The sequence below is a fragment of the Balaenoptera acutorostrata genome, chromosome 18, assembly GCF_949987535.1.
Source record: "Balaenoptera acutorostrata chromosome 18, mBalAcu1.1, whole genome shotgun sequence".
NCBI classification, from domain to species: domain Eukaryota; kingdom Metazoa; phylum Chordata; class Mammalia; order Artiodactyla; family Balaenopteridae; genus Balaenoptera; species Balaenoptera acutorostrata.
The window spans coordinates 55,598,946-55,625,929 of NC_080081.1; the positions used below are offsets into that span (position 1 = coordinate 55,598,946).

The 26,984-nt window shown below is 36.0% G+C and overlaps 1 protein-coding gene across 8 annotated transcripts in view; it reads left to right on the plus strand.

Annotated features, from left to right (window-relative positions):
* The window catches only part of NAA16 (N-alpha-acetyltransferase 16, NatA auxiliary subunit), a 68,647-nt gene that overhangs the window by 30,793 nt on the left and 10,870 nt on the right, over nucleotides 1-26,984 (plus strand). For 6 of the 8 annotated variants that reach the window (XM_007186788.2, XM_007186789.2, XM_007186790.2 and 3 more), the window contains 4 exons: nucleotides 12,435-12,507; nucleotides 14,880-15,049; nucleotides 15,389-15,541; nucleotides 22,824-22,952. In XM_007186788.2, coding sequence (XP_007186850.1) covers nucleotides 12,435-12,507; nucleotides 14,880-15,049; nucleotides 15,389-15,541; nucleotides 22,824-22,952 — 525 coding nt within the window. Of the gene's footprint in view, nucleotides 1-12,434; nucleotides 12,508-14,879; nucleotides 15,050-15,388; nucleotides 15,542-22,823; nucleotides 22,953-23,529; nucleotides 23,671-26,984 lie in introns of those variants that run through there. The other 2 variants (XR_003623802.2, XM_007186795.2) reach the window with 2 other exon arrangements.

The following is a 26,984-nucleotide window of genomic DNA, read 5'->3' on the forward strand; positions in this document are numbered from 1 at the left end:
CTGTGCGTCACAGGATATTTGGCAGTGTCCTTGGCCTCTACCACTTAGACGTCAGCAGCTTACCCCCAGTATCTTTGTTGTTCTGTTAATAGCTTTATTGAGATGCAGTTCACATACAATAAAATTGACCTATTTGAAGTTTACAAATTCACTGATTTTTAGTGTATTCAGAGTTTTGAAACCATCACCACGGTAACTTTAGAAAATTTTCATCGCCCAAAAAAGAAACCCCATTCATATCTGCCCGCCGCACTCCCCCAATCAGGCAGCCACTAGTCTTCTTTCTGTTTATGGATTTGCCTATTCTGAGTATTTCATACAAACAGAATCAAACAATATGTGGCCTTTTTTTCTCTAGCTTCTTATACTTAGCATAAATATTTTCACCTGTGTGGTAGCATGAGTACTTCATCCCCTTTTATGTCCAAATAATGTCCAATTGTATGGCTATACTACATTTTATCTATCAGTTGATGGACATTTTGGTTGTTTGTACCTTTTGGTATGAATAATGCTGTGAACATTTGTGTACAAGTTTTTGCATGCACATATTTTCATTTCTCTTGGGTGCATATACCCGGGAGTGGAATTGCTAGTTCAAATGGTAACTCCATGTTTAAACTTTTAAAAAACTGTCAGACTCTTTTCCAAAGTACCTTCACCATTTTACATTCCCACAAGCAGTGTATAAGGATTCTGATTGCTATACATCCTCACCAACAATCCACTTGTTATTATATGATATTTGATTATAGCCATCCTAGTGGGTGTGAAGTGGTATCTCCTTGTGGTTTTCGTTTGCATTTCCTTGATGACTGATTATTTTGAGCATTATTTCAAGCGCTTGTTGGCCATTTGTATATCTTCCTTGGAGAAATGTCAGTTCAGGTTCTTCACCCAGTTTTTAATTGGGTTATTTGTCTCTTCATTATTAGTTGTAAGTTTTAAAATATATTCTAAGTACAAGTTTCTTATCAGATACATGATTTGGAAATATTTTCTACCATTCTGTGGATTGTCTTTCCACTTTCTTGAAAGTGTCTTGATGAAGCCCATTTTATCTTTTTTCCCTTGTGTTGCTTGTGCTTTTGTGTTGTATATAAGAAACCTATTTCCAAATTCGGGGTCATGAAGATTTACACATATTTACTTCTAAGAGTTTTATACTTTTGGTTCTTACATTAAAGTCTTTGATTCATTTTGCGTTCATTTTTGTATATGGTGTGAGGTGGGAGCCCAGCTTCATTCTTTTGCATGTGTTTGTCCAGTTTCCCAGCACCATTTGTTTTTTTTTTTTCCACTGAAAGTCTTGACAGCCTTGTTGAAAATAAATTGATCATAAATGTGAGGGTTCATTTCTGGACTCTCATTTCTGTTCCACTGATCTGTATGTCTGTCCTTAGGCTAGTATCACACTGTCTTGATTACTGTAGCTTTGGGATAAATTTTGAAATTAGGAAGTGTGAATCTTCCTACTTTTTTTTTTTTTTAATATTCTTTTGACCATTAAAGATTTATTTTATTTCCATTTGAATTTTAGGATCAGTTTTTCAGCTTCTACAAAGAAGCCAGCTGGGATTTTATAGGGATTGCATTGAATCTGTAGATCGCTTTGGGAAGTATTTCCATCTTAACACTATTAAGTCTTTCAGTCTATGAACATTGGAAATTTTCCATTTATTTAGATTGTCTTTAATTTCTTTCAACAATTTTTTTGTAGTTTTCAGTTTATAAGTCTTATACATCTTTTGTTAGATTTATTCCTAAGTATTTTATTTTTTTATGCTATGCTAGATGGAAGTATTTTCTTTTCTTTTTTTTATTATATAGTTTCAGGTGTACATCCTGAAACTTATATAGGGCCAATTATAATTTGACATCTGTGTACAGTATAAATTGTTCACCACTACAAGCCTACTTACCATCCATCACCATACAGTTGACCCCCCTGCCGCACCTTTGCCCATTTCACACCCACCCCCTAACTGCCTTCCCCTCTGGTAACCACTAATCTGTTTTTTAAAATTTTTTTTAAGATTCCACATATGAGTGCAATCATGTGACATTTGTCTCTGTCTGATTTATTTCACTTAGCATAATACCGTCGAGGTCCATCCATGTTGTTGCAAATGGCAAGACTTCATTATGGCTGAGTAAATAGTCCACTGTATATATACACCACATCTTTATCCATTCATCCATTGATGGACATCTAAGTTGTTTCCATATTTTGGCTATTGTAAATAATCCTGCAGTGACCATAGGTGTGCATCTATCTTTTTGGATTAGTGTTTTTGTGTTCTTTGGATTGGAATTATTTTCTTAAAGTTAATTTTCAGGTTTTTTTATTGCTAGTATATAAAATACAGTAGATTTTTGTATATTGTTCTTATATTCTGTAACCTTGATGAACTTGTTTATTAGTTGTCATAGTTGGTGTAATGAATTTCTGTCATCTGCAAATAGAAAGTTTTATTTCTTCCTTTCCAGTTTGTATCCTTTTTATTCATTTTCTTGACTAAGTGCCCTGTCTAGAACCTCCAGTCAATGTTGAATAGAAATGATGAGAATTGACATTTTTGTTTTGTTCTTGATCTCAGTGGGAAAGCATCTAGTCTTTCTCCATTAAATATTGTGTTAACTATGGATTTTTTTGTATATGCCCTTTATAATGTTGAGGAAGTTCCCTCCTACTCCTAGTTTGCTGAGCATTTTTATTGTGAAAGGGTGTTGGATTGAGTCAAATGTTTTTTCTTTGTCTATTGAGATGATCATGTGTTTATTATTTTTATTCTGTTGATATTGTATATTACATTAATTGATTTTTCAGATGTTAAACAACCTGGCATTAGTGGGATAAAACCCACTCGGTTGTGCTGTATAATTCTTTATATATGTTGCTAGGTTCAACTTGCTGGTATTTTATTAAGGATTTTTGCATCTATATTTCTAACAGATACTGGACTGTAGTTTTCTTGTGATGTCTTTGTCTGGTTTTGATATCAGGGTAATAATGGCCTTATAATGAGTTGGGAAGTGTTCTCTCCTGTTTTTTGGGTTTTTTTTTGTTTTTTGAAAAGTTTGTGAAGATTGGTATTGGTATTAAATATTTGGTAGAATTTACCAGTGAAACTATCTGGGCCTGGACTTTTCTTTGTGGGTAGTTTTTGATTACCTGTTGAAACTCTTTACTTGTTATTGGTTTATTTATATCTTCTCTTTATTCTCATTTGGTTTCTGAAATTTGTGTTTCTAGAAATTTGTCCATTTAAGTTATCCAGTATTGGCATATATGTTCATCATATTCCTTTATAATCATTTTATTTCAAGTCAGTAGTAAGTAATGTCTCTTCTTTCATTTTTAGTTTTAATAACTTGAGTCTTCTTTTTTTCTCGGTCAGCCTAGCTAAAGGTTTGGCACTTTTGTCAGTCTTTTCCGAAGGCCAAGTTTTGGATTTGTTGATTTCCCCAACCCCCTTTTCTATTTTATTAGTTCCCAAATCTGACCTTTATTATACCCTTACTTATGCTGGTTTAGGTTTAATTTGCTCATCTTTTTCCAGTTTTTTTTTCCTAACATGTGCTTAGTGTTCTGTATTTTTGTTTTTTACTTTGCAGATTTAATCGATGAGAAAAATGTTTTTTCTAAGGATAAAGATCTATATTTGCACAGAAAGATACTGAGTAAAATCAGTTTTTATTTAATTTTAGTTCAACTGTCAAGGCTACAGTATATACATTAAAAAATATTGTTTTAGTGTTTTAAAAGAAACCAGAATGACCCTAAATAAGAGGTGGAAATTAATTCTGGGCTTCCATTTTCACCTATAATGGAAAGTACTTTGCAGTTTTGATCTGTAGCTATTCACTGTGTCAGACTGTTGAGTGAAGGCAGTGAATCATCAAGGTTTGCGTGGGTTGTTACAGGTGCATTTGATTCCATTGAAGCTGGACATCAGTGCACAGGTGCAGTGAATATGAGTCAGAACATGGACACTGAGTACTTGACGAGACTGACTGGATGAAGCATAGATGTCTCAACAAAAAGTGTATGGGTGTCCATACACAGGAAGGGAAGGTAGGCTGTTTCCCAGAGGACATTTTTCTGTGTTAAATCTGCCCATACTATGAAAATATTCCAAGATCCTCGTTCAGTTAAAGAACGTGTAGAGGTATGTGTGCCCTTTAGAAGCTGGTGACAGTAGGCCCAAAGAGTTACAAAAAACTTGACCTGTTCAGTGAAGAAAGAGAATCATCATGAACTTCATTGGAATATTTCTACGGGAAGTACTAAATTGTTTGGCCGTTGTTAGTGGGAAACAACTATAATTTGTTGGTGGAGGTGGTGGGTAAACTAGATTTTGATCCTGGAATATATTATCTGTAAGGTATCTTTGGTTCTTTCTTTATTTTTCATTAACTCAGGCAGGTATAAAATTTGAGTTTTGTATCTGTTTACTACCTAACTGTAATTGTGAAAGGTAAGTTAGGAAAAAAATGAAGCTAAACATCATTGTAAAAATGGCTTCACAGTTAATAGTCAAGCAAAATGATTCTAAAAATGCTTCATTTCATATATACTTTTGGAAAACTAGGTGTTTCAGAAGGTGATATAGGGGAGTAATTGGCAAGGAAAGCAAGAGTTTGATTTGTATTTCAGGGCAATATAAGGAATTTTTTTCTTAGATGCTCTAAGTAATAGAAGGACTACATTAAGAATGTTTCTTTGTGAGAATCCTGGATTTCTCACGAAAAGGAAAAAAGTGAGTCAATAACAATTCTATCTTTAAAAATTCCAGAAGACATTATTTGCAGTGGTAACAGTATCAGAGTTAGTATTTTTTTTTTTTTTAAGCAAAGGGTTTGTTGTTGTTCTGGAATGACTTTTTATGAGTTAATGTATTTTTTAAAATTAATTAATTAATTTATTTATTTTTGGCTGTGTTGGGTCTTTGTTTCTGTGCGAGGGCTTTCTCTAGTTGTGGCAAGCGGGGGCCACTCTTCATCGCAGTGCGCGGGCCTCTCACTATTGCGGCCTCTCTTGTTGCAGAGCACAGGCTCCAGATGCGCAGGCTCAGTAGTTGTGGCTCACGGGCCTAGTTGCTCCGCGGCATGTGGGATCTTCGCAGACCAGGGCTCGAACCCGTGTCCCCTGCATTAGCAGGCAGATTCTCAACCACTGTGCCACCGGGGAAGCCCTGAGTTAGTATTTTTCAGACATGCTGATCAACAGTTAATGGTAATTGTAATGATGTTCATGAATTCATTTTTTGTTTGTTTAAAAACAGTTAAATTTGGGGAGAAGAAAATAAAAGCAAGTATTGGGTTGGCCAGAAAGTTCTTTCGGGTTTTTCCATAACATCTTACAGAAAAACCCGAACAAACTTTTTGGCCAACCCAATACTTTTCCTAGGTATTCCTATACCTAGGAAGGTATCAAAGTATAGTATAATGTCTGCTGACATTTATTAATCCCCTTCACAATTTTTGCCAAATCTACATAACACCTATAGTGTTATTTAAAAAATATTTTCCAGTAAATTTGGTTACTTTTTTTGTTTTTCGTAAAAACTACAGATTTGTGCTAGTATAGTTTTTATAAAACACATAAAATTAAATCTAACCTAAAAAGTTTCAGTTGGTGAATTAGCTGTAATCATCTCTTGTTCCACCGTGGGCACCACTCTTTGGGAAATACTGGTATAGGGAAAGGAGCATTGCTTTGGAATCAGGCCTGGTTTGGAATCCTGACTCCATCACACATTTGCTTGAGCAACTACCTGAATCTGTTTCTGGATCATAAAGTTGGGGAAGATAATACTTAAGGATTTGCTGTGTTCTTTAATTAAATGATAAAGTTTGTAAAGTGCTTGGTTCAGAGAGGGTTTTCAAGAACTGGTCGTTCTCTCACCATCCCCACCGGTCACACCTCATCTCTGCAAGAAGTTACCTAGTTTCATTTTAGTGTCATAGTTCTTGGACAACTTATCTCTAGCTAGCTCCTTTGGAACCAAAATTGTCACTGTTAATTGTACATTTACTAGAAATTAATCCAACAATTTTGGTCCTTGTTGATAAAGTATTGTGCTTATTTAGCTTTCTAATTTGGATTAAAAAAAAAATCCGAAAAGACACTTTCAGTGCCTTTCACGTTACAGTAACATTTTAAGTGGGATCTGTATTTATACTGTGAAAAATTGTGTATCAGATGTGGTTTGTAGGGCTTTGTCTTTAAGGTTAGTAAAGAATTCTTTTAACTCATACATAAGAAAAGCTGGATAAGGGCAGTAATTTAGGAAATATACAATAGTCACAACATTTGCCCAGGTTAGATTTTGTTAGCAGAAACAAAGCTTTTTCAATCCTGGTCAAATTATAACTGTTAGAAGAAAATATTTAAATCAGGAGAAGGTGGTTGAACTTGGAAATTTTTTCAGTTCATAAAAAATTTTGACTGTATAATTTAAGCTGTCTATTTTGAGGCTTAAAGTTTTATTGTGATCTTAGATACCTAACAAGTGGATTGGCTTTCTTGATTTTACTGGCAGCAGCAGATAGCTATTTTCAAGAAGAATAGCCATTACATGTTGTTTTGCAAGAAAGGAGTTGAATATACAGTTATATTGTATAATTGAATATAGTTATACAGTATATCAATTATATAATTGAATATACAGTTATGCAGTATTACTGAAATATAAATGGTAAGTAAACTTGAAGTAAAATGGGTCCTTTATACCTTAGTAAAACTCCTTAGACTAACTTTCATAGACAAGTTTGGAAAATTGAATTATTCACTTAATTACTGAGTGAGTGACTATAATATACATTTTTTAGATTCAATAAATATGCCTAATAAACCAGGAAGGACAGTGTTCTCTGCAGTTTTTTTATTTAGGACATTTCATGTGAACTTTCCATTACCTTGATTTATTTCCTCAATTAAATCTTGTTTTGAAGTTCTGAAGCTGAAGATTCTATTTTATTCAGTAGTATTTTACACTCCTTTATGATGAAGAATTATGTGTAACTTCAGTATATATTTTGTTGTACTTTTTAAAATGATTAAAACTGATTTTAAAAATTTATTTCACCCTAGAGATGGAAAGGTACACCCTTATTTAAAGCTCTAGCTGTGGTTTTAGTAACTGCCAGTAGATGGCAGTGTAAGTTCATGGAAAACTATTTGCTTCCGTAAATTGAGTACTGAATTTCTAACCCTGAACGTTTTTTAAGTTACACATACTCTCAGTGAGATTGATCCTGGTGGGTTAAAAATGCCTATTACTTTTTTAATTTTAATAAATAAATAAATATATATTTATTTATTTTTGGTTGTGTTGGGTCTTCGTTGCTGAGCACAGGCTTTCTCTAGTTGCGGTGAGCGGGGACTACTCTTCGTTGCGGTGCGTGGGCTTCTCATTGCGGTGGCTTCTCTTGTTGCGGAGCACGGGGTCTAGGCGTGTGGGCTTCAGTAGTTGTGGCACACGGGCTCAGTAGTTGTGGCTCGCGGGCTGTAGAGCGCAGGCTCAGTAGTTCTGGCGCACGGCCTTAGTTGCTCTGCAGCATGTGGGATCTTCCTGGACCAGGGATCGAACCTGTGTCCCCTGCATTGGGAGGCGGATTCTTAACCACTGCACCACGTCCCTAAAAGTGCCTGTTAGTTTTTATTTTGCTTTGTAGTAATAGTCTTATTGCAGCATTTTTAAAAATCAGTTCTCAAACTCTAGGGTATATCAGAATTATCTGACGGCTTGCTAAAAGCATTGCTAGACTCAAGAGTTTCTGATTCTATAAATTTGGGATTTGGTCAAAAATTTGCATCTCTAACAAACTACCAGGTGATGCTAATGCTGACATTTATGATGTTAATGGTCTGAGGATTGCACTTTCAGAACCACCTTTTTGTTGTTGTTGTTTTATTGAGGCAAAATACACTTAACATAAGATTTACCATGTTGACCATTTTTAAGTGTACGGTTTAGTGGTATTAACTACATTCACATTTTTGTGCACCCATCACCACCATCCATCCCCATAACTCTTTTCATCTTGTATAACTGAAACTCTGTACCCGTTAAACAATAACTTTCTGTTTTTCCCTCCCTCTAGCCCCCGGCAACAACCATTATACTTTATGTCTTTACGATTTTGACAACTCTAAGTAGCTCATATAAGTGGAATCATACAGTAATTGTCTTTCTGTGACTAGGTTATTTCCCTTAGCGTAATGTCCTCAAGGTTCGTCCATGTTGTAGCACATTTCAGAATTTCCTTTTCAAAGCTTAATGATATCCCATTGTATGTCTATACCACATTTGCTCATCCATTCTTCCGTCCACGGACACTTGGGTTGCTTCCACGTTTTGACTGTTATGAACAGTGATATGAACATGGATGTACAAATATTTCTTAGAGATCTGCTTTCAGTTCTTTTGGATATATAGCCAGAAGTGGAATTGCTGGATCATTTGGTTGTTGTATTTTTTATTTTTTGAGGAACTGCTATATTGTTTTCCACAGCAGCTGTACCATTTTCCACCAGCAGTGCACAAGGGTTGCAGTTTTTTTCACATCCTTGTCTACAGTTGTTTTCTGTTTTGTTTTGTTTTAAGGTAGCCATCCTCCTGGGTGTGAGGTGGCATCTCATTGTAGTTTTTTTTTTTTTTTTTTAAGGATTTTCTTTTTAATTAATTAATTTATTTATTTTTGTCTGTATTGGGTCTTCGGTTCGTGCGAGGGCTTTCTCCAGTTGCGGCAAGCGGGGGCCACTCTTCATCGCGGTGCGGGGACCGCTCTTCATCGCGGTGCGCGGGCCTTTCTCCATCGCGGCCCCTCCCGTTGCGGGGCACAGGCTCCAGACGCGCAGGCTCAGCAATTGTGGCTCACGGGCCCAGCTGCTCCGTGGCATGTGGGATCTTCCCAGACCAGGGCTCGAACCCGTGTCCCCTGCATTAGCAGGCAGATTCTCAACCACTGCGCCACCAGGGAAGCCCCTCATTGTAGTTTTGATTTGCATTTCCTTAATGACTAGTGATGTTGCAGATCTTTTCATGTGCTTACTGGCTATTTGTATATCTTTGGAGAAATGTTTATTCAAGTATTTTAGCAACCATTTTTGAATTGGATTTTTGTTGTTGAATTTTAGTTCTCCATATATTTTGGATATTAACCTCTTATCAGATACATGATTTGCAAATATTTTCTCCCATTCCGTGGGTTGCCTTTTTACTCTATGGATGGCATCTTGGTGTACAAATTTTTAAATTTTCATGAAGTCTAATTTGTCAGTTTTTTCTTTTGTTACCTGTGCCTTTGGTGTCATATCCAAGAAATCATTGCCAAATCTGATATTGTGAAGTTTTTGTCCTATGTTTTCTTTTAAGAGTTTTATTGTTTTAGGTCTTACATTTAGGTCCTTAATCCATTTTGAGTTAATTTTTGTGCATGGTATTAGGTAAGGGTTCACCTGCATTCTTTTGCATGTAGATATCCAGTTTTCCCATTACCATTTGTTGAAAAGACTTCTGTTTCTCCAGTGATTGGTCTTGACACCCTTGTCAAAAATCATTTGACCACATATGTGAGGGTTTATTTCTGGACTCTCTGTTCTATTCCATTAGTCTCTACATCTTTCTTTAAGCCAGTACCGCACTGTTTTGATTATAACTTTGTAGTAAGTTTTGAAATCAGGAGTGAGTCCTCTTGGTTTTGTTCTTTTTTAAGATTGTTTTGGCTCTTTGGGGTTCTTTGAGATTCCATGTTAATTTTAGGATGGGCTTTTCTATTTCTGCAAAAAAAAAAAAAAAGGCATTTGGATTTTGATGGAGATAATGTTGAATTTATAGATCTCTTTGGGTAGTATTGATATTTTAATAATATTAATTTTTCCAATTCATGAATATGGGATGTGTTTCCATTTATTTGTGTCATCTTGAATTTTTTTCAGCAATGTTTTATAGTTTTCATTGTACAAGTTTTTCATTTCCTTGGTTAAGTTAATTTCTAAGTATTTTGTTCTTTTTGATGCTGTTGTGAATGAAATCACTTTAGTAATTTCCTCTTCAGATTGTTCATGTGTGTAAAAGTGCAGCTGATTTCTGTGTATTATCTTTTTGTATCTTGGTGCTTTGCTGAGTTCATTTATTCTAACAGGTTTTTTTGTGAAATCATTAGGGTTTTCTACTAGTAAGATCATATCATCTGCAGAGATAATTTTATTTCTTTCTTTACTATTTGAATACATTTTATTTCTTTTTCTTGCCTTCCAGCAGTAGAACTTCCAGTACTGTGATGAGTAGATATGATGAAAGCAGGCATCCTTGCCTTGTTCTTGATCATAGTGGAAATGTTTTCAGTCTCTCACCATTAAGTATGATGTTCATTGTGGGTTTTTCATATTTGGCACTCATTATATTGAGATAGTTTCCTTCTATTCATAGTTTGGTGAATGTTTTTATAAGGAAATGGTAGTGAATTTTGTCACATACTTTTTCTGCAACAATTGAGATAATCATGTGGGTATTTTTCCTTCATTTTGTTGATGTGGCAAGTTATATTGATCAATTTTTATGTTAAACCATCCTTGCATTCCAGGAATAAATTCCTCTTGGTCATGGTGTATAATCCTTTTAATATGCTGCTGAGGCATGTTTGCTAGTATTTTGTTGAGGGTTTTGCATCCATATTCATCAGGGGTGTTGGTCAGTAGTTTTCTTGTGGTGTTCTTGTCTGGCTTTGGTATGAGAGTAATGCTGGCCTCAGAATGAGTTTGGAAGTGTTCCCTTCTTTTTGATTTTTTGGCAGAGTTTGGTATTAGTTTTTTAAATGTTGGGTAGAATTCACCATTGAAGCCCTTGGGTCTAGGGCTGTTCTTTGTTGGTAGGTTTTTTGTTTGTTTGTTTTTTAAATTAATTTTTATTGGAGTATAGTTGCTTTACAATGTTGTGTTAGTTTCTGCTGTACAGCGAAGTGAATCAGCTATATCCTCTCTTTTTTGGATTTCCTTCCCATTTTGGTCACCACAGAGCATTGAGTAGAGTTCTCTGTGCTATACAGTAGGTTCTCATTAGTTAATCTGTTTTATACATAGCAGTGTATATATGTCAATCCCAGTTTCCCAATTCATCGCCCTTCCCCTTCCCCCCTTGGTATCCCTATGTTTGTTCTCTGGTAGGTTTTTGATTTCTGGTTCAATCTCCTTACTAGTTATAGGTCTATTCACATTTTAATAACCATTCTTTTTAAACAGTCTTTGTTTTAAAAATCTTATTAAAATAATACAGCATTATTGTGTTTTAAAAGAGTGTCCTCATATTCTACTACCCCAATCCATTTGGTCATATTTCCAATGAGTATGTATCTATACATATATGTTTTGGTGAAGTCATAATGTGTGTAAATTCTTTTCATGTTCTGTTTTTTATATGTTACTTACATATTTTCCCCCACTTTTAATGTGTACTGTCCCACCTATTCCTTATTGCCCTTCTATCTAAGAGAATTATGCCCTACAATGCAACATTCTTGTCAGAAAGATATCATGTAAGCCTGAGAAGTGTTTTAATTTGACCTTTTTTGTTTTTTTGACTGCTGTCAGTGGGACAGTTTTAAAATAATGCTGTATTGGTCACATACTATTATAAGTTTTAATGGTTTTTCTTCACTTTTGACCTTTGTTTTTCTGAAGTTCACAAATAAGGTGGTTATATTTTCTAACTCATTTTGAACAGGTAACATCAACAGACATTTAAAACAAACCATGCATAGAAGCTACTTTTTTCCCCTGCCACTTCTAATTCATGTCACTTTTCTTTTGCACTTTCAGGGCATAGCATGTTTACAGTGTAGTGTATAATATTTCAGTCCTACCTAAGTGCAGCACTGGAATGAAAATATCAAAATGATCACTAAAAACAAAGGTAGTTTAAACATCTTGTTAGGAGTTTACTTAACTTCTTCCATCAACTCACTGTATAATTTAGATGATTTCACTTGACTTTTTTGTAATGAGTGACATTTTAGAAAATCTGAATATATAATGGCTTACAACTTCACCCTGTAACAATGGGAAGCAAAAGGCAAATAAATTGTTAATAATAATAAATTATACAGGTGAGTTCTTTGGCCAAAAAGAAAAAAAGGAGTGTGTGGTAACTAGTGATGATTTGTCCATCAAAACCTGAAACTTGATATTTATTGAGATGAGAAATTAATGAGATTCTGTTTTACTCTTAATAAAGAGAGCAGTACGTTTTCTGTTTTTCTCATTTTCCCCCAACACAGGGAGTGGGGAAAAGCAGACACTCCAATTTATAATTAATTTATTGTTCTGGAATAAGCTGTATATTGCTTACAAATCTAATTTAATCCATAGTAAATAAAAATATCATCATAAAATATTTTTAAATTTTAAAACTATGTTTCTTTAACAGATTTCTATAATCCAGGAGCTTGTTACTAATTATGAAGCCTCTCTGAAAACGTGTGACTTTTTTAGCCCTTATGGTAAGTTTAAATTAGATTGAGTTGAAATTTGGTTACTCATTTCAATCCATTTTTAGTCACTTACACTAACATTATCTTATGTTTATTATGTATGTGCTACATGATAGCTGTTCCCTAAATAGTTTTTGAATTAGTGAATGAAATGAGAAGAGCACTTGCAATCTTAAGTAATTAAAAATGTCCTAATCTTGTCGGGAGGAGTTGACTCCATTTTAATATGAATAAACAGAATTGAGAGGTTGAGCAGCTTGACCAAGATCAAGTAGTTTATGCTGAAATGTATTTTTCCTGAATTCCTACTTCTTCTTTCTACTCTTATATTACTTTAAATCCTGTATAATTTTGTTCTTTGTTTTTCTGTTTGTAGGGGCATATGTAAATCAAGGCAGCTTTATTTAGAAAACACTCTAGAATGCTTTCAGTCATGCAAATGGTAACTTTGGTTTCTTCTTGCATCTTTTATTTGTTATCGCCCTTTTGTTCTTGTTAGTTTGAAACAAATTTCACAATAAAATAACAGACACAGAAGTAAATAATGAACCCTCGTGTCCCCATCACCTACCTTCTTTTATCAGTGTTTCCCGGTATTATTTGAAGTATCTTCTGTCGACTTTTTTTTCCTGGAGTATTTTTAAAGCAGACATACTGTTTCCCCTGTCAGTACCTTAGTATGCATCTCTAACTGTTTAAAACACTTAAACACAAGATGTAGCCACTGTCTTACACAAAATTAACTCTCATACCACAGTATCTAACACCCAGTCCGCATGCAAATTTTCCCGATTATTTAAAAAATTGTATAACTGGTTTATTCGAATATGGGTCCAGCTAAGATCCGCACTACATTTGATTATGTCTCTGATATTCTTTTAATCTTGAGCAGTACTGTCCACTCCTTTCCCTTTTTTTAAAAAAAAAAAAAGGCTGTCGAAAGGTCATTTGTCTTGTGGAACATACCATGTTTTGAATTTGGCTGATTGTTTTCTCGTGGTATCATTTAATACATTTTGCTGTCATCCATATTTCTTACAGAGTTCGAGTTAGATTTACCGACTTTTTTTTTTTTTTTGGCCTTGCCGTGTGGCAAGTGAGATCTTAGTTCCCCAACCGGGGATTGTACCCGTGCCCCCTGCAGTGGAAACGTGGAGTCCTAACCACTGGACTGCCAGGCAATTCCCCTAGATTTACAGGCTTGATTAGATTCAGGTTCCATGTGAATACTTCATACGTGACACTTTGTACTTCCTGTTATATCACATCTGAAGGCAGAAAACATTCTGGTTGTCTCCCTTTTTGTGATATTAAGATTGATCAGGGTTTTGATGTTTGTCAGCCTAATATGCCCATTAAAATTTCTTCATTGACCACTCACCTAATGATTTTTGCGGCCACTGAGAATCGTTGCCTTCATCCCTTATTTCATTCTAATCATCATTCCATCTGCATTTATTAGCTGGAATTCTTATAGAGAGGTTTTTTTTTTATTAGTTATCTATTTTATACATGTTAGTGTATATATTGTCAATCCCAAGTAAAGAACTTTTCTTCATCAAATATTTGGTTCCCCTGAAATATAGTTTATATGAGAGGAGCAAGATAAATGCTTGGCTCTTTGCCTATGTTTATTATTTGTGTTTTAATTTTATGCTAATCTGTGTGTTTTCATTGTTGTCATTTCATTTGGTCATCTAGTCTAGGAGACCTTCTGTGTTTTCTGAGGTGGCATGGGTAAATTCTCCTTTCTGCTCTTTCTACCTCATTTTATACCTGTGTGTCTTCCCTTCTGAAATCCATTTTGAGAGCTTGGTATTTCTTTATCTACTCTTCTGTAGCTTGAGGGTACAGAGTGGGGAACCAGATAGAGCTCCGCTGATTCTATGTGACCATCTTGTCAGGAATGTGTCCTCCTAATACCCTTCAACTTTGGGTTTCCCTGATGTAGTGTCGAGGCCTGCTTACAATGCTAAGTAAGCCCTGGCCATTCTTGCCTTTGTGGAAATTTTGCAGTGATTGTTAGGGACATCTTTTCTTCAAGCTATTTTCCTTGACTTTTCCTGGACCTGCTGCCTTATGCTCTCAGCCTGAGAATTCGTAGAGTTAGATTGATTTACCTCTTTTCCCCAAACTATTTCTTTGGAGTGAGGTATGGGTAGAAGCCTATGAAACCAGCATCTTGTTTCTCTGTTTGGCTGCTACTTTTTGGACTTTATGACATGAAGTCATATCTCTTTCTGTTGAACTTGGTCATTTTTGCTGGATTTTTACTGCTTATCGTAATAGTTAATTTCAGTATGCATTGGGAGAAAGAAAGTATGTGAGTTGCTCTACTTTGCCTTCTTCCCTGTAATGATTTTATATTTGTTTGATTGCAGAGAATGGGGAGACAGAACCCCCAACGACACTACTCTGGGTTCAGTATTTCCTGGCACAGCACTTTGATAAACTTGGGCAGTATTCTTTGGCTTTGGATTATATTAATGCTGCAATTGCTAGTACTCCAACTCTAATAGAATTATTCTATATGAAAGCAAAAATCTACAAGGTAAAATCTTTGTCATGTTTTTTGAGTAGTTGAAGAATTTGGCCATTTTAGGAACGCTTGGAGTTCTTTCTGTGTAGAGATAACTGTTAGGACACCCTGATAATCTATTCCTAATATTCTAATAATCCTGAGGAGTTTTATGTTATATAGTTGTATAGTCAGTATTAATAGTTTCAACTCTTAGTAAATATTAATTGTAATGTATCTAAAGATTTCTAGATAAATTTGACAGAAGTGTAACAGATTTCTAATTTGTCTTTAAGAACTTTTTCCATTATGTTGTACCCATATTCTCTTAGTCATAAACAGTGATTTCTTTAATACTTTCATTTCTTAAAGCATATAGGTAATCTCAGAGAAGCTGCCACGTGGATGGATGAAGCTCAGTCTTTAGACACAGCCGATAGATTCATCAACTCCAAGTGTGCAAAATATATGCTTCGAGCAAATATGGTAAAAGAAGCAGAGGAAATGTGCTCCAAGTTCACAAGGGTAGGAAATGGCGTGTAATTGTCTGAGTTAGTAAAATTAAACTTAAGTTCTGTGGTGATGTGTGAAGTTTGCTGCTGAAGTTCCTAAGAATTCACTTTTTTTTTTAATATATAATTTTTTTTCTTTTATTTATTTATTTATGACTGTGTTGAGTCTTCGTTTCTGTGCGAGGGCTTTCTCTAGTTGTGACAAGTGGGGACCACTCTTCATCACGGCGCACGGGCCTCTCACCATCGTGGCCTCTCTTGTTGCGGAGCACAGGCTCCAGACGCGCAGGCTCAGTAATTGTGGCTCACGGGCCTAGTTGCTCCGCGGCATGTGGGATCTTCCCAGACCAGGGCACGAACCCGTGTCCCGTGCATTGGCAGGCAGATTCTCAACCACTGCGCCACCAGGGAAGCCCACTTTTGTTATTATTACTTTTTAATCTTGTTTAGCTCATATCCTGAGTATGGTTTCTTACTGTGGTTGATGTATGTGCATGTGCTTCTCATGGGAGATGATTAAAAAGCAATAACAGGAGCAAAATACCTTTATACAGCAATAAGCATTATGCCATACTTAAGTGCTTATATGCAAGATTTGATTTATTGTTCTTTTGTTTCACTAGTAATTTGTGACTGCTGTTTAATTTCTCAGTTACCGTGTCTTAACTTCATAACAGCTCATAGAGTTCTTTCTCTGTAGAACTAACTTCTGAGGACTACTGGTCTCTGTGACATTGAAGAATTTAAGTTCTTTCAAATTGTTAGGCTAAACGTTTATTCCTTTTGTTTCATCTTTCACTATCCTTTCATATCCTTTTCTACACAGCCTTTCTGTTATATTGTAAAAACAGTACATGCTTATGGTTAAAAATATAAGGAGGCTAATGGAACAGAATAGAAAACTATTCACACATATTTGGAAACTTGGTATGTATCAGAGGTGCTTTAAAAATCAGAGATGAAAAGATATTGTTTGGATAATTATTTATTCGTGTTGAAAAAAATAAAATGACATCCTTATCTTACACTGCACACAGATCAGTTACAGGTGGATTAAAGATCTAAAAGCAAACCTTTCACACTTTTAGAAGAAAGTATAGAAGTTTATCTTTAGGGCTCAAGGTAGGAAACATTTCTTAAGACACCAAACACATAAAGGTACAAGAGTAAAATTGATACACTTGATTATATCAAAATTAAGGATAATGTATAACAAAAAATAATTATAAGCAAAGTGACAAGGCAAACCATAGAATTGGAGAAGATATTTCCAACTCATATAAGAAGAAAAGAATTTATAAAGAAAGCCAAAGAATTCACTGAAATAGTTACACATTGAATGTAACATAGAGGCATTATGAGAAAACCATGTTTCAAGTTTGATTTCCAAGTTTTAATTAAGATACTTCAAAATAAATAATTTATATCTCCAAGTGCATTACATACAAAGTGGAGGGCTTTAGTGCTGGTGTTTGTAAGTAAGTTGTTTAGGATGAAAATAAGTTACCACTGTGCTCTGTGATGCTAATGTATCACTAATACAGCACCAGTGTACCACCTTGTTTAAACGTTAACTAGATTCTAGTTGTGTCTGGGTGTTAATTGAAACCCGTTATAATTTAGAAGCCACAGAATAGCTTGAACTTTTATTGTGAAAATTTAACTACTTGCAAGAATGATGTCATAGAAGCATTAAATACACATACACACACAATACTTAATAAGAAAAAGATGAGACAATACAAATATGGGCAAAGGAGATGAATAACTAGTTCACAGAAGTAGAATATGGAATGGCCAAAAGATATCTTCATTAGTAATCAGGGAAAAAGACAATATATCATTTTTTTACCCATGAAATTACCCAGAAATTTAAGTCTGACATTACTTGGTATTGACAAATGGTATGTCATTCATACACAAACACACACATGCACACACATCTCACATACGTATACCATATATCTGTATTGTGTATATATTAATGATGAGAAAGAAACAACGTATGGTCTATGCATGTGATGTACATATACACATATAGGTTTAATTTTTCATTAAAGGCTACTACTTATAGATCATTTGTTTCTCTCATCGTAAAAGAGCTTTTTCTTTTTCTTTTTTTTAATTTTTAATTTACTTTTGGCTGCGTTGGGTCTTCATTGCTGCATGTGGGCTTTCTCTAGTTGTGGTGAGCAGGGGCTACTCTTTGTCACAGTGCGTGGGCTTTTCATTGCAGTGCATTCTCTTGTTGTGGAGCACGGGTTCTAGGTGTGTGGGCTTCAGTAGCTGTGGCGCACGGACTCTAGAGCGCAGGCTCAGTAGTTGTGGCGCACGGGCTTAGTTGCTTAGCGGCATGTGAGATCTTCCTGGACCAGGAATCAAACCCATGTCCCCTGCATTGGCAGGTGGATTCTTAACCACTGCGCCACCAGGGAAGTCCATAAAAGAGCTTTTTCATCTGAACCTGCTTGACTTCTGCTTTCTGGTGTTTAGAGTGATGCTAATAATTTGTATACCATTTGTAAGGGAAAAGAGAAAAATGGCTTTAACAATTACTAATCACTGAACCAAGTACTTTATATACATGTTACTGTTTGTATATACAATCCTATATCATTACCTTCATATTGCAGTTAAGAGAATGTTTAGAGAGGTCAATTACTCTGCCAGCTGGAGCTCACCCAGCTAGTCATTCGTTTGGAAACAGGATTCTAGCTTAGGTAGACTCTTTTTTTTTAACTTATTTTTTTTTATTTTTGGCCGCGTTGGGTCTTCATTGCTGCGCACGGGCTTTCTCTAGTTGCGGTGAGCGGGGGCAACTCTTTGTTGCAGTGCGTGGGCTTCTCGTCGCAGTGGCTTCTCCTGTTGTGGAGCACGGGCTCTAGGTGCGTGGGCTTCAGTAGTTGTGGCATGTGGGCTCAGTAGTTGTGGCTTGCGGGCTCTAGAGCGCAGGCTCAGTAGCTGTGGTACATGGGCTTATTTGCTCCGCGGCATGTGGGATCTTCCCAGACCAGGGCTCGAACCCGTATCCCCTGAATTGGCAGGCGGATTCTTAACCACTGTGCCACCAGGGAAGCCCTAGGTAGACTCTTTAAAACCCATGTTTTAGAATTGTGTAGTAGGAAACAAACTAGTGTTTCTAAAACTCATATGGCATAGGATCAACAGTAGGTGCAAAGTGGCAGATGTAGTGGTGGTGCAGAGTATTAGCAAGAATGATGGTAATGATCAAGGGGTCAATCCAAGAAGAAGATATAACAATCGTAAACATATATGTACCCAACATAGGAGCACCTAAATACATAAAGCAAATATTAATAGACATAAAGGGAGACATGACAGTAACACAGTAATAGTAGGGGACTTTAATACCCCACTTACATCAGTGGACAGATCATCCAGACAGAACATCAGTAATGTTCTAAATCATTTCTAAATGCTTTCTAAAGCTGAAAGCATTTCCTCTAAGATCAGAAACAAGACAAGGATGCCCACTGTTGCCACCTTTATTCAGCATAGTATTGGAAGTTCTAGCCACAACAATCCGACAAGAAAAAGAAATAAAAGGAATCCAATTTAGAAAGAAAGTAAACTGTAACTGTTTGCAGATGACGTGATACTATATATAGAAAATCCTAAATGCACCATCAGAAAACTGCTAAAGCTCATTAATGAATTCAGTTGCAGGATACAAAATTAATATACAGAAATCTGTTGCATTTCTATACACTAAGAACAAACTATCAGAAAGAGAAATTAAGGAAACAATCCCATTTACCATAACATCAAAAAGAATAAAATACTTAGGAATAAACCTATCCAAGGAGGTAAGAGACTTGTACTCAGAAAACTGTAAGACACTGATGAAAGAAATTGAAGAGGTCATAAACAGATGGAAAGATATATTGTGTTCATGGATTGGAAGAATTAATATTGTTAAAATGACCGTACTACCGAAGGCAATCTATAGATTCAGTGCAGTTCCTATCAAAATACCAAGGGTATTTTTTCACAGAACTAGAACAAATAATTTAAAATTTTTATGGAAACTCAGAAGACCCTGAATAGCCAAAACAAGCTCCCTGACTTCAGACTGTACTACAAAGCTATAGTCATCAAAACAGAATGGTATTGGCACAAAAACAGACACATAGATCAGTGGAACAGAATAAAGCCCAGAAATAAATCCCACACACTTATGGTCAATTAATCTACAACAAAGGAGGCAATAATATACAGTGGAGAAAAGACAGTCTCTTCAGTAAGTGGTGCTGGGAAAACTGGACAACTACATGTAAAAGAATGAAATTAGAACATTCTCTAACACTGTATACAAAAATAAACTCAAGATGGATTAAAGATCTAAATGTAAGACTGGAAACCATAAAACTCCTAGAAGAAAACATAGGCAGAACACTCTTTGACATAAATCATAGCAATTTTTTTGAATCTGTTTCCTAAAGCAAAGGAAATAAAAGCAAAAATAAACAAATGGTACCTAATTAGACTTAAAAGCTTTTTCACAGCAAAGGAAACCATCGACAAAATGAAAAAACAACCTACTGAATGGGAAAAAAGATTTGCTAATGATGTGACCCATAAGGGGTTAATATCCAAAATAAACAGCTCATACAACTCAACATGAGAAAAACAAACAACGTGATGAAAAAATGGGCAGAAGACTTGAATAGACATTTTCCAAAGAAGACATACAGATGGCCAGCAGGCATGTGAAGAGATGCTCAACGTCATTAATCATCAGAGAAACACAAATTTAAAGCACAGTCAGGTGTCACCTCACACCTGTCATAATGGCTGCCATCAAAAAGACCACAAATAACAAATGTTGGTGAGGATGTGGAGAAAAGGGAACACTGTTGGTGGGAATCTAAATTGGTGCAGCCAGTGTGGAAAACAGTATGGAGGTTTCTCAGAAAAAATAGAAACACCATATCACCCAGCAGTTCCACTCCTGGGTATAGATCCAGAAAAAAATGAAAATACTGATTCGAAAAGATATGTGCACCCCAATGTTCATAGCATTATTTACAGTTGCCAATATATGGAAGTAACCAGTGTCCATCAACAGAAGAATGGACAAAGCAGATGTGGTATATATGTATATACAATGGAATGCTACTCAGCCATAAAAAAGAATGAAATTTTGCCATTTGCAACAACATGGATGGACTTGGAGGGTATTATGCTAAGTGAAGTAAGTCAGACAGAGAAACACAAATACTGTATGATGTCACTTATATATGGAATCTAAAAAATAGAGCTAGCGAATATAACAAAAAAACAGACTCTCAGATATAGAGAACAAATTAGTGGTTACCAGTGGGCCGGGAGAGAAGGGGACAGGGGCAAGATGGGGGTAAGGGATTAAGAGGTACAAACTATTGTGTATAGAATAAATAAGCTGCGGGAATATATTGTACAACACAGGGAATGTAGCCAATATTTTATAATAACTGTATAAATGGAGTATAACCTTTAAAAATTGTGAATTACTGTTATACACCTATAACAAATTATTGTACATCAGCCATATCAATAAAAAAAGGATGATGGGTATTAGAGAAAAATAAAATTAGGAAAATAGTAATACTGTTTATGTTCATGTAACACCTAATCACATGTAAAATCACATGACATTTTACAGCAAGGTAATTAAGGCTCTGAAGAGGTTACTTGAATCATCTTTGGTCACATAGTCAGTAGTACTGGGGCTCAAACTCTTCAATGCCCTTTCCACTGTGTCACAATCTTGAAGATTAGAAATTAGAAGAAAGTCCAAGAGTAGATGTAAAAGCAGTGATGCTTGTAGAGAAAAGTACCACCTGGAAGGCCAAGCCAGATTAGAAGTAAAGTACAATTAGAAATGAGTATATAAAACTTCTTAAGTTAAATAAATTCAGTGGTTTAAAAAAAAAATAAAGAACAAAAAGCACCCACACAGCAAATCACAGCCAACTAGGATATGTCTGAAAAGGCCCAGAAGAATGAAGGGGAAGAAAGAAGGGGAAAGGTTGGTTGTTTGAGGAGAGTATAGTCCTCAGAGTCTGGGGCTCAGCTTGCTCGTCGTGATCATCTCCGATCATCCGCTCTTGACAAGCTGCTGTGCCGTATGGAGAGCCTGTTAGTGTAGCCACACTGCTTCCCTGGCCAGGCGTGTCCCTAGTGTGTGGTGGGTAACAGTGAACTGGGGGAGGAGAATTGCTACTGACTCTGATAATCAGTTTGTATCTGCTTGGTAATAAGTGAGTGAAGTGCTCATATTTCCTTCTTGCAGATTTTTCACAGTTTAGAATATTTGTAGAGTTGCTGATGCAAGTTGGAAAGTTCTAGTTAGTAAAGTTTTGAAATGAAAAATAATGTAGATTTCTTATAAACATATGTAGTCATCAAAAAATGGAATATATATGCAGCCCTAAAGATGACATAAAATACCACCGTAATTTCCTTTACCCAGAGATAACTGGTTTTTATACTTGAGTTCTGAAAATTGAACTGGTAACTCACAATGGCTGTGAAAGAGAAGTGAATATTAAACTTATATAAATGTACCCATATTTTTACTATCTTTCCTGGGGTCACATAAAGTATATTTTAAATAACTGTTCTAAATTGTGACAAAACTCCAGTGCCCCTGCGCTGAAACTAGGTGCTCTATGTCTTACACTCTTCTAGAATACACACTGAGCCTGAGTTAACAAATATTCTTAATAAATTCCATTATTTGGTTTTGTCAGCCCACTGCAAAGAGTTGGCATGGAACAGGACATGCTGTTAGAAGCAGACACATGGGTACAAAGGAAGTGACAACTGATAGCCTGACGTGGAGGGGGAAGAGACTTGGGAAACTGAAAAGCGGGCTTGGAACTACTAGTAAGCGATTTGAAAATGATGTTGTAAATAACAGTGATCCTAAGTTGGCAAGGAAAGATTAAGTAAGCAGCTTTTGCTTAATAGACAAAAGATAGGCAGTGCTTTGTAGGATTACTGTCTTAAATAGATTAAGTAAAAGCTTTGGTGTTTAAAACTTAGCTTCAGTAATCTGCAGTCTTTTCTCTGTAGGTTGTTGAATATCTCAGCAGAGGTGGAAAATAAGACATGTAATTTTAAGTTGATAGGAGCCTTTTGGAAGTGCACTGATATATTTGTTATATAATTTGTTAATGCTATTTATTGTCATAATAATCCTCGTAGACATAGTTGTAAAAGAGAAAATGAGATTTTTAGGATCTCTTTTATTTGTTTGTTTCCTTTATTTATGATTGCTTCCATTTCAGGAAGGAACATCTGCCATGGAAAATCTAAATGAAATGCAATGTATGTGGTTTCAAACAGAATGCATTTCAGCTTATCAGCGTTTGGGAAGATACGGGGATGCTTTGAAAAAATGCCATGAAGTAGAAAGGGTAAGTTAATAGAGTTTTGGCTTTATTTTTCTCCTGTAAGGTGACCAAAAAAGCAGGTAGATTTCTACATGGGATCATCTACCTCTTATAACTACTTTGGAAACTTCATTTTGAAAAAATTCTTGATCTTTAGCCTTTCAAACATTCAAAAGTTGTGAATAAATGATTGCTTTCTTTTGATCCTCAAATGGTTATGATTTCGACATGTCTGCATACTTTTGTCTGAAGGAAGAAGGAAAAGATTAGTCAGTTATTGTTGCTATTATTAATATATACTCAAAATTTCTATTCCCTAATCAGGCCATTATTGATTTTCATTTCTAGCCTAGAAAGATGCACAAGCTGATGGCCACCTCTCTCCTCTTTATGTCAGGATCTGCTCTATAGTCAGCCTCTCTCCAGTTTGTCTTCCCAGGATATTTGTTCTCACATTCGGCACTTTGTACACAATGTGTGGCTGGTTGGCAAGCTTATTTTATTACTTGCTAGGATTATGTGTGTGATGTGCCTTGGTAAGGGGACTTTTCTTTTCCTTGTGTGTGAATTTTTGTTTTCCTGTTCTTTGTCATCTCTGAAGCACTCTCCTTCCAAATGGACCACAGGAGGAAAAGAGCCACAAATGCACCCCTGAGGCAGCCCTCAGCAGCCCTCAGCTGGGGGTCACTCGGCAGCACTGTCCCAAGCTGACGCAGTATAGAGCCACAGGCGTCGTAGTCAGGTGAGCCTGATGTCTGCACTCTGGCAGTCACTTTGGCCTTTTTCCCACATGAAACTTCTGAGGTTGCCCAAAAGGAAGGCTAAATCTTAGGGGGTGGCTTTGGTCGGGAACTGGAACTAGGATTCTACCTGCGCCCTTTTAGAAATAGCTTAGTTTTTGCTTTGCTTTGTTTTGTTTTGTTTTTTTCCTTTTTAAGCCTGGGCTTGATGGCTGGATTGCTGGGGAAAATCCTTCTCATCTTCTTGGAAAATATAAAGCCTTTGGATGATATGTGAAATATTCAGGCAGTATCCAAGCATTCTAAGTTTAAATCAGGCTCTTATTTCTGTGACAAAACCTAGATCACTAACTTGTTTCGACACTCCTAGATGATGGTCACTTTTAAAGCATGCTGCTTGTTACTAAGGAAAGACATTTTTATTAACCAGGACATTCTCAGGGAGCGGTAGATTGTTTCCTGAATGAACAGCTTGCTCGGCACGTATGGACCAGTAATTCCAGCAAGACCATAATTAGAAATTTATCAGACTTTCTGTGAAAGTCAAATTTGAACACCTGGGGGGTCATCATGAACTTTTCCAGCTCTAGTCCCATTCCTCCTAACATTAGTAACTGTACTACTTTATTCTTTTTCATATTTTTTGAGGATTGTTAGACTATGATTGCTAGCTACTCCATTACTAAGTTTCATTTAGATTTTGCTTTCCCCTGAGTTTTCAGTGATTTTGAACTACTGCAGTTGAACCCTTGACCAGAGTGGGCGTTGGGGTGCCAGCGCTGTGTGAGGTTGAGAATCCCTCTGTGCCTTCTCGTTGGCCCTTTGTATGTGCGACGCCTACGTATCCGTGGTTCTGTATCCGTGGATGCAGCCAACCGTGGACTGTGTAGTACTGTAGTATTTACTGTTGAAAAAAATTCACATATTGGTGGGCCCACGTGGTGGTGTTCAAGGGTCAGCTGTACTTCCAGTTCAAGAAATATGTTTTGACTGGTAGAAAGCATTTTTGAAGGAAAAAAAATTAGAGGAAATCATTGGTTATCAGAGATTAAAACATGGTAGAAATCGTCACCCTCTGGTCATGTTATATAACTGTTATTGCTAGAAACTTTACAGAGTGTCTTTAGGGTTTGCTGTTGGTGCTTGAAAATATAACCAGAAGCAGATAAGTAAGAAAAGGTCCTATTCATATTCCACTTGTAAGCTAGTCTTTATAGTGAATAATTTATACTAAAAAGTAAATATTGTAAGACTTAACTCTTCTAGTGGTTATGTGTGAAAACATTAGTGTATAGTACAAATAGGGTGATTAAATGTTTGCTGATTAATGCTTCTGAAATTAATTTCTAATAAAATTAATATAATCGAAAAGAAAATTCTTGATGATATAATTGTAAGGATTTACGAGTAATTACAGAAATCAAAGATATAATAGGTATCTGAGTTACTTTTGTGCCTAGGTTTGAAATATTTTAGTAAAGAAATGAGCACCTTTCAGATATAAAATTTTGCAGTTGACCTTCTAAATAGAAGGTCATTGAATAGAGAAATAAGTTCAAGAAGGGCTAAGTCCTTCTCCCTTCAAGAATTCATTCAAGAGTTCTTTCATTGAAGGCAGTTTCAGCTTAGGACATACTGCTGTGTGCTCTTACTAATTGGATTTGAAACATTAGAATTCTAGAATGGCCCACTGTAGTACTTTTTCTGCCTTCATCTTGCCTCCCTTATAGGATTTTAGGATTATATATAAAGATTACGTAGTCCAACCCAATCCGATGTTTAGAACTTGTTTTATTAAAAATAAGACAAAATGACCACCTTCAAAGTACTGGCTGTAAACTTGAGTTCAGAATAATATTTTTAACTATTTTATCTTTCAAGAATTGAGCTTTCTTTTCCTTTTTTTTCAGGTGATTAGTTTCTCATTATTTTAGTGTGTTGATTTATATCTGAAACAGGAACAATGTATATCTCTAAAACTTTGATAAGATCTAAGATTTCTGACAGATCAAAACCATAGGAAGTTCATAAATTTATCTTCTAGTGCATCTTAATCTTTATCAAATTGACATGTGCTTTTATTTATTTTTTAAAATTTATTTATTTTAATTAATTTATTTTTGACTGCATTGGGTCTTTGTTGCTCCGCGCGGGCTTTCTCTAATTGCGGCGAATGGGGGCTACTCTTGGTTTCCATGCGCGGGCTTCTCATTGCGGTGGCTTCTCTTGTTGCAGAGCACAGGCTTTAGGCGCTCAGACTTCAGTAGTTGTGGTGCGTGGGCTCAGTAGCTGTGGCTCACGGGGTCTAGAGCACAGGCTCAGTAGTTGTGGCGCACGGGCTTAGTTGCTCCGTGGCCTGTGGGATCTTCCCGGACCAGGGATCGAAGTCAGTCATGTCCCTTGCATTGGCCGGCGGATTCCTAACCACTGTGCCACCAGGGAAGTCCTGACACATGCTTTTATAACAACCAATTTTCTATAAAGGAAATAGAGTTGCTTATTGCCCTAGTTGGTCTAGTTATTATTATTTCTTAAGTCCAAAGATTTTTGTAGCCTTTCTATGTATGAGCTCCTATTAGTCTCCTGCAGCAACTCTGAGAAGTAACGGGTGGGAGAATCTGGGTCAGAAGAGAAGGCCTAATAGGAAATTCCTAAAGAAAACCATACTTTTAAGCTGTGAATAGCATTTCTTAAGTTTTTGCTGACTTGTCTTACTTTGATACAAGCCTAATTTTGACAACTTAAGCAATTCCTGCCGGCATTCCCCCCGCATTTTCCCTCACCCCCGAAAGAGAGAACTAGTGTTCATGATGAGGGGGAAAGTGAGTTAAGGGCATGAGCTGTATGTTAAAATTAGGGTGCCTAATTTCTGCAGTGACCTAAGTGACCATATGATGTTCATGTTTGGCTGAAGTGCAAGGAAGGTAACTTTACCTATTTGCCTGTTTGTGTTATCTAGTATATTTTTATGTTTTATAAATTTGGAGACTTAAACATCACCCCAAGGTAGTTCTAGGGAGATCTTTGTGGTAATGGAATAGTTCTTTATCTTGATTGTGGTGGTGGTTACACAAATCTACACACGATAAAATCACATGGAACTATACACACACATTAAGCCAATGTCAGGTTTTTGTTTTGATAGTTACTATAGGATGTAACCTTGCGGGGAAACTGAGGGAAGAGTATATGGGACATCTCTACTATCTTTGCAACTTCCTTTACCTATAATTATTCCAAAATTAAAAGTTAAAACAGAAAATCAACCTAAGATTATTTAATTGTTTTTAAGTAGGAATATGCCATTCCTGAGCAG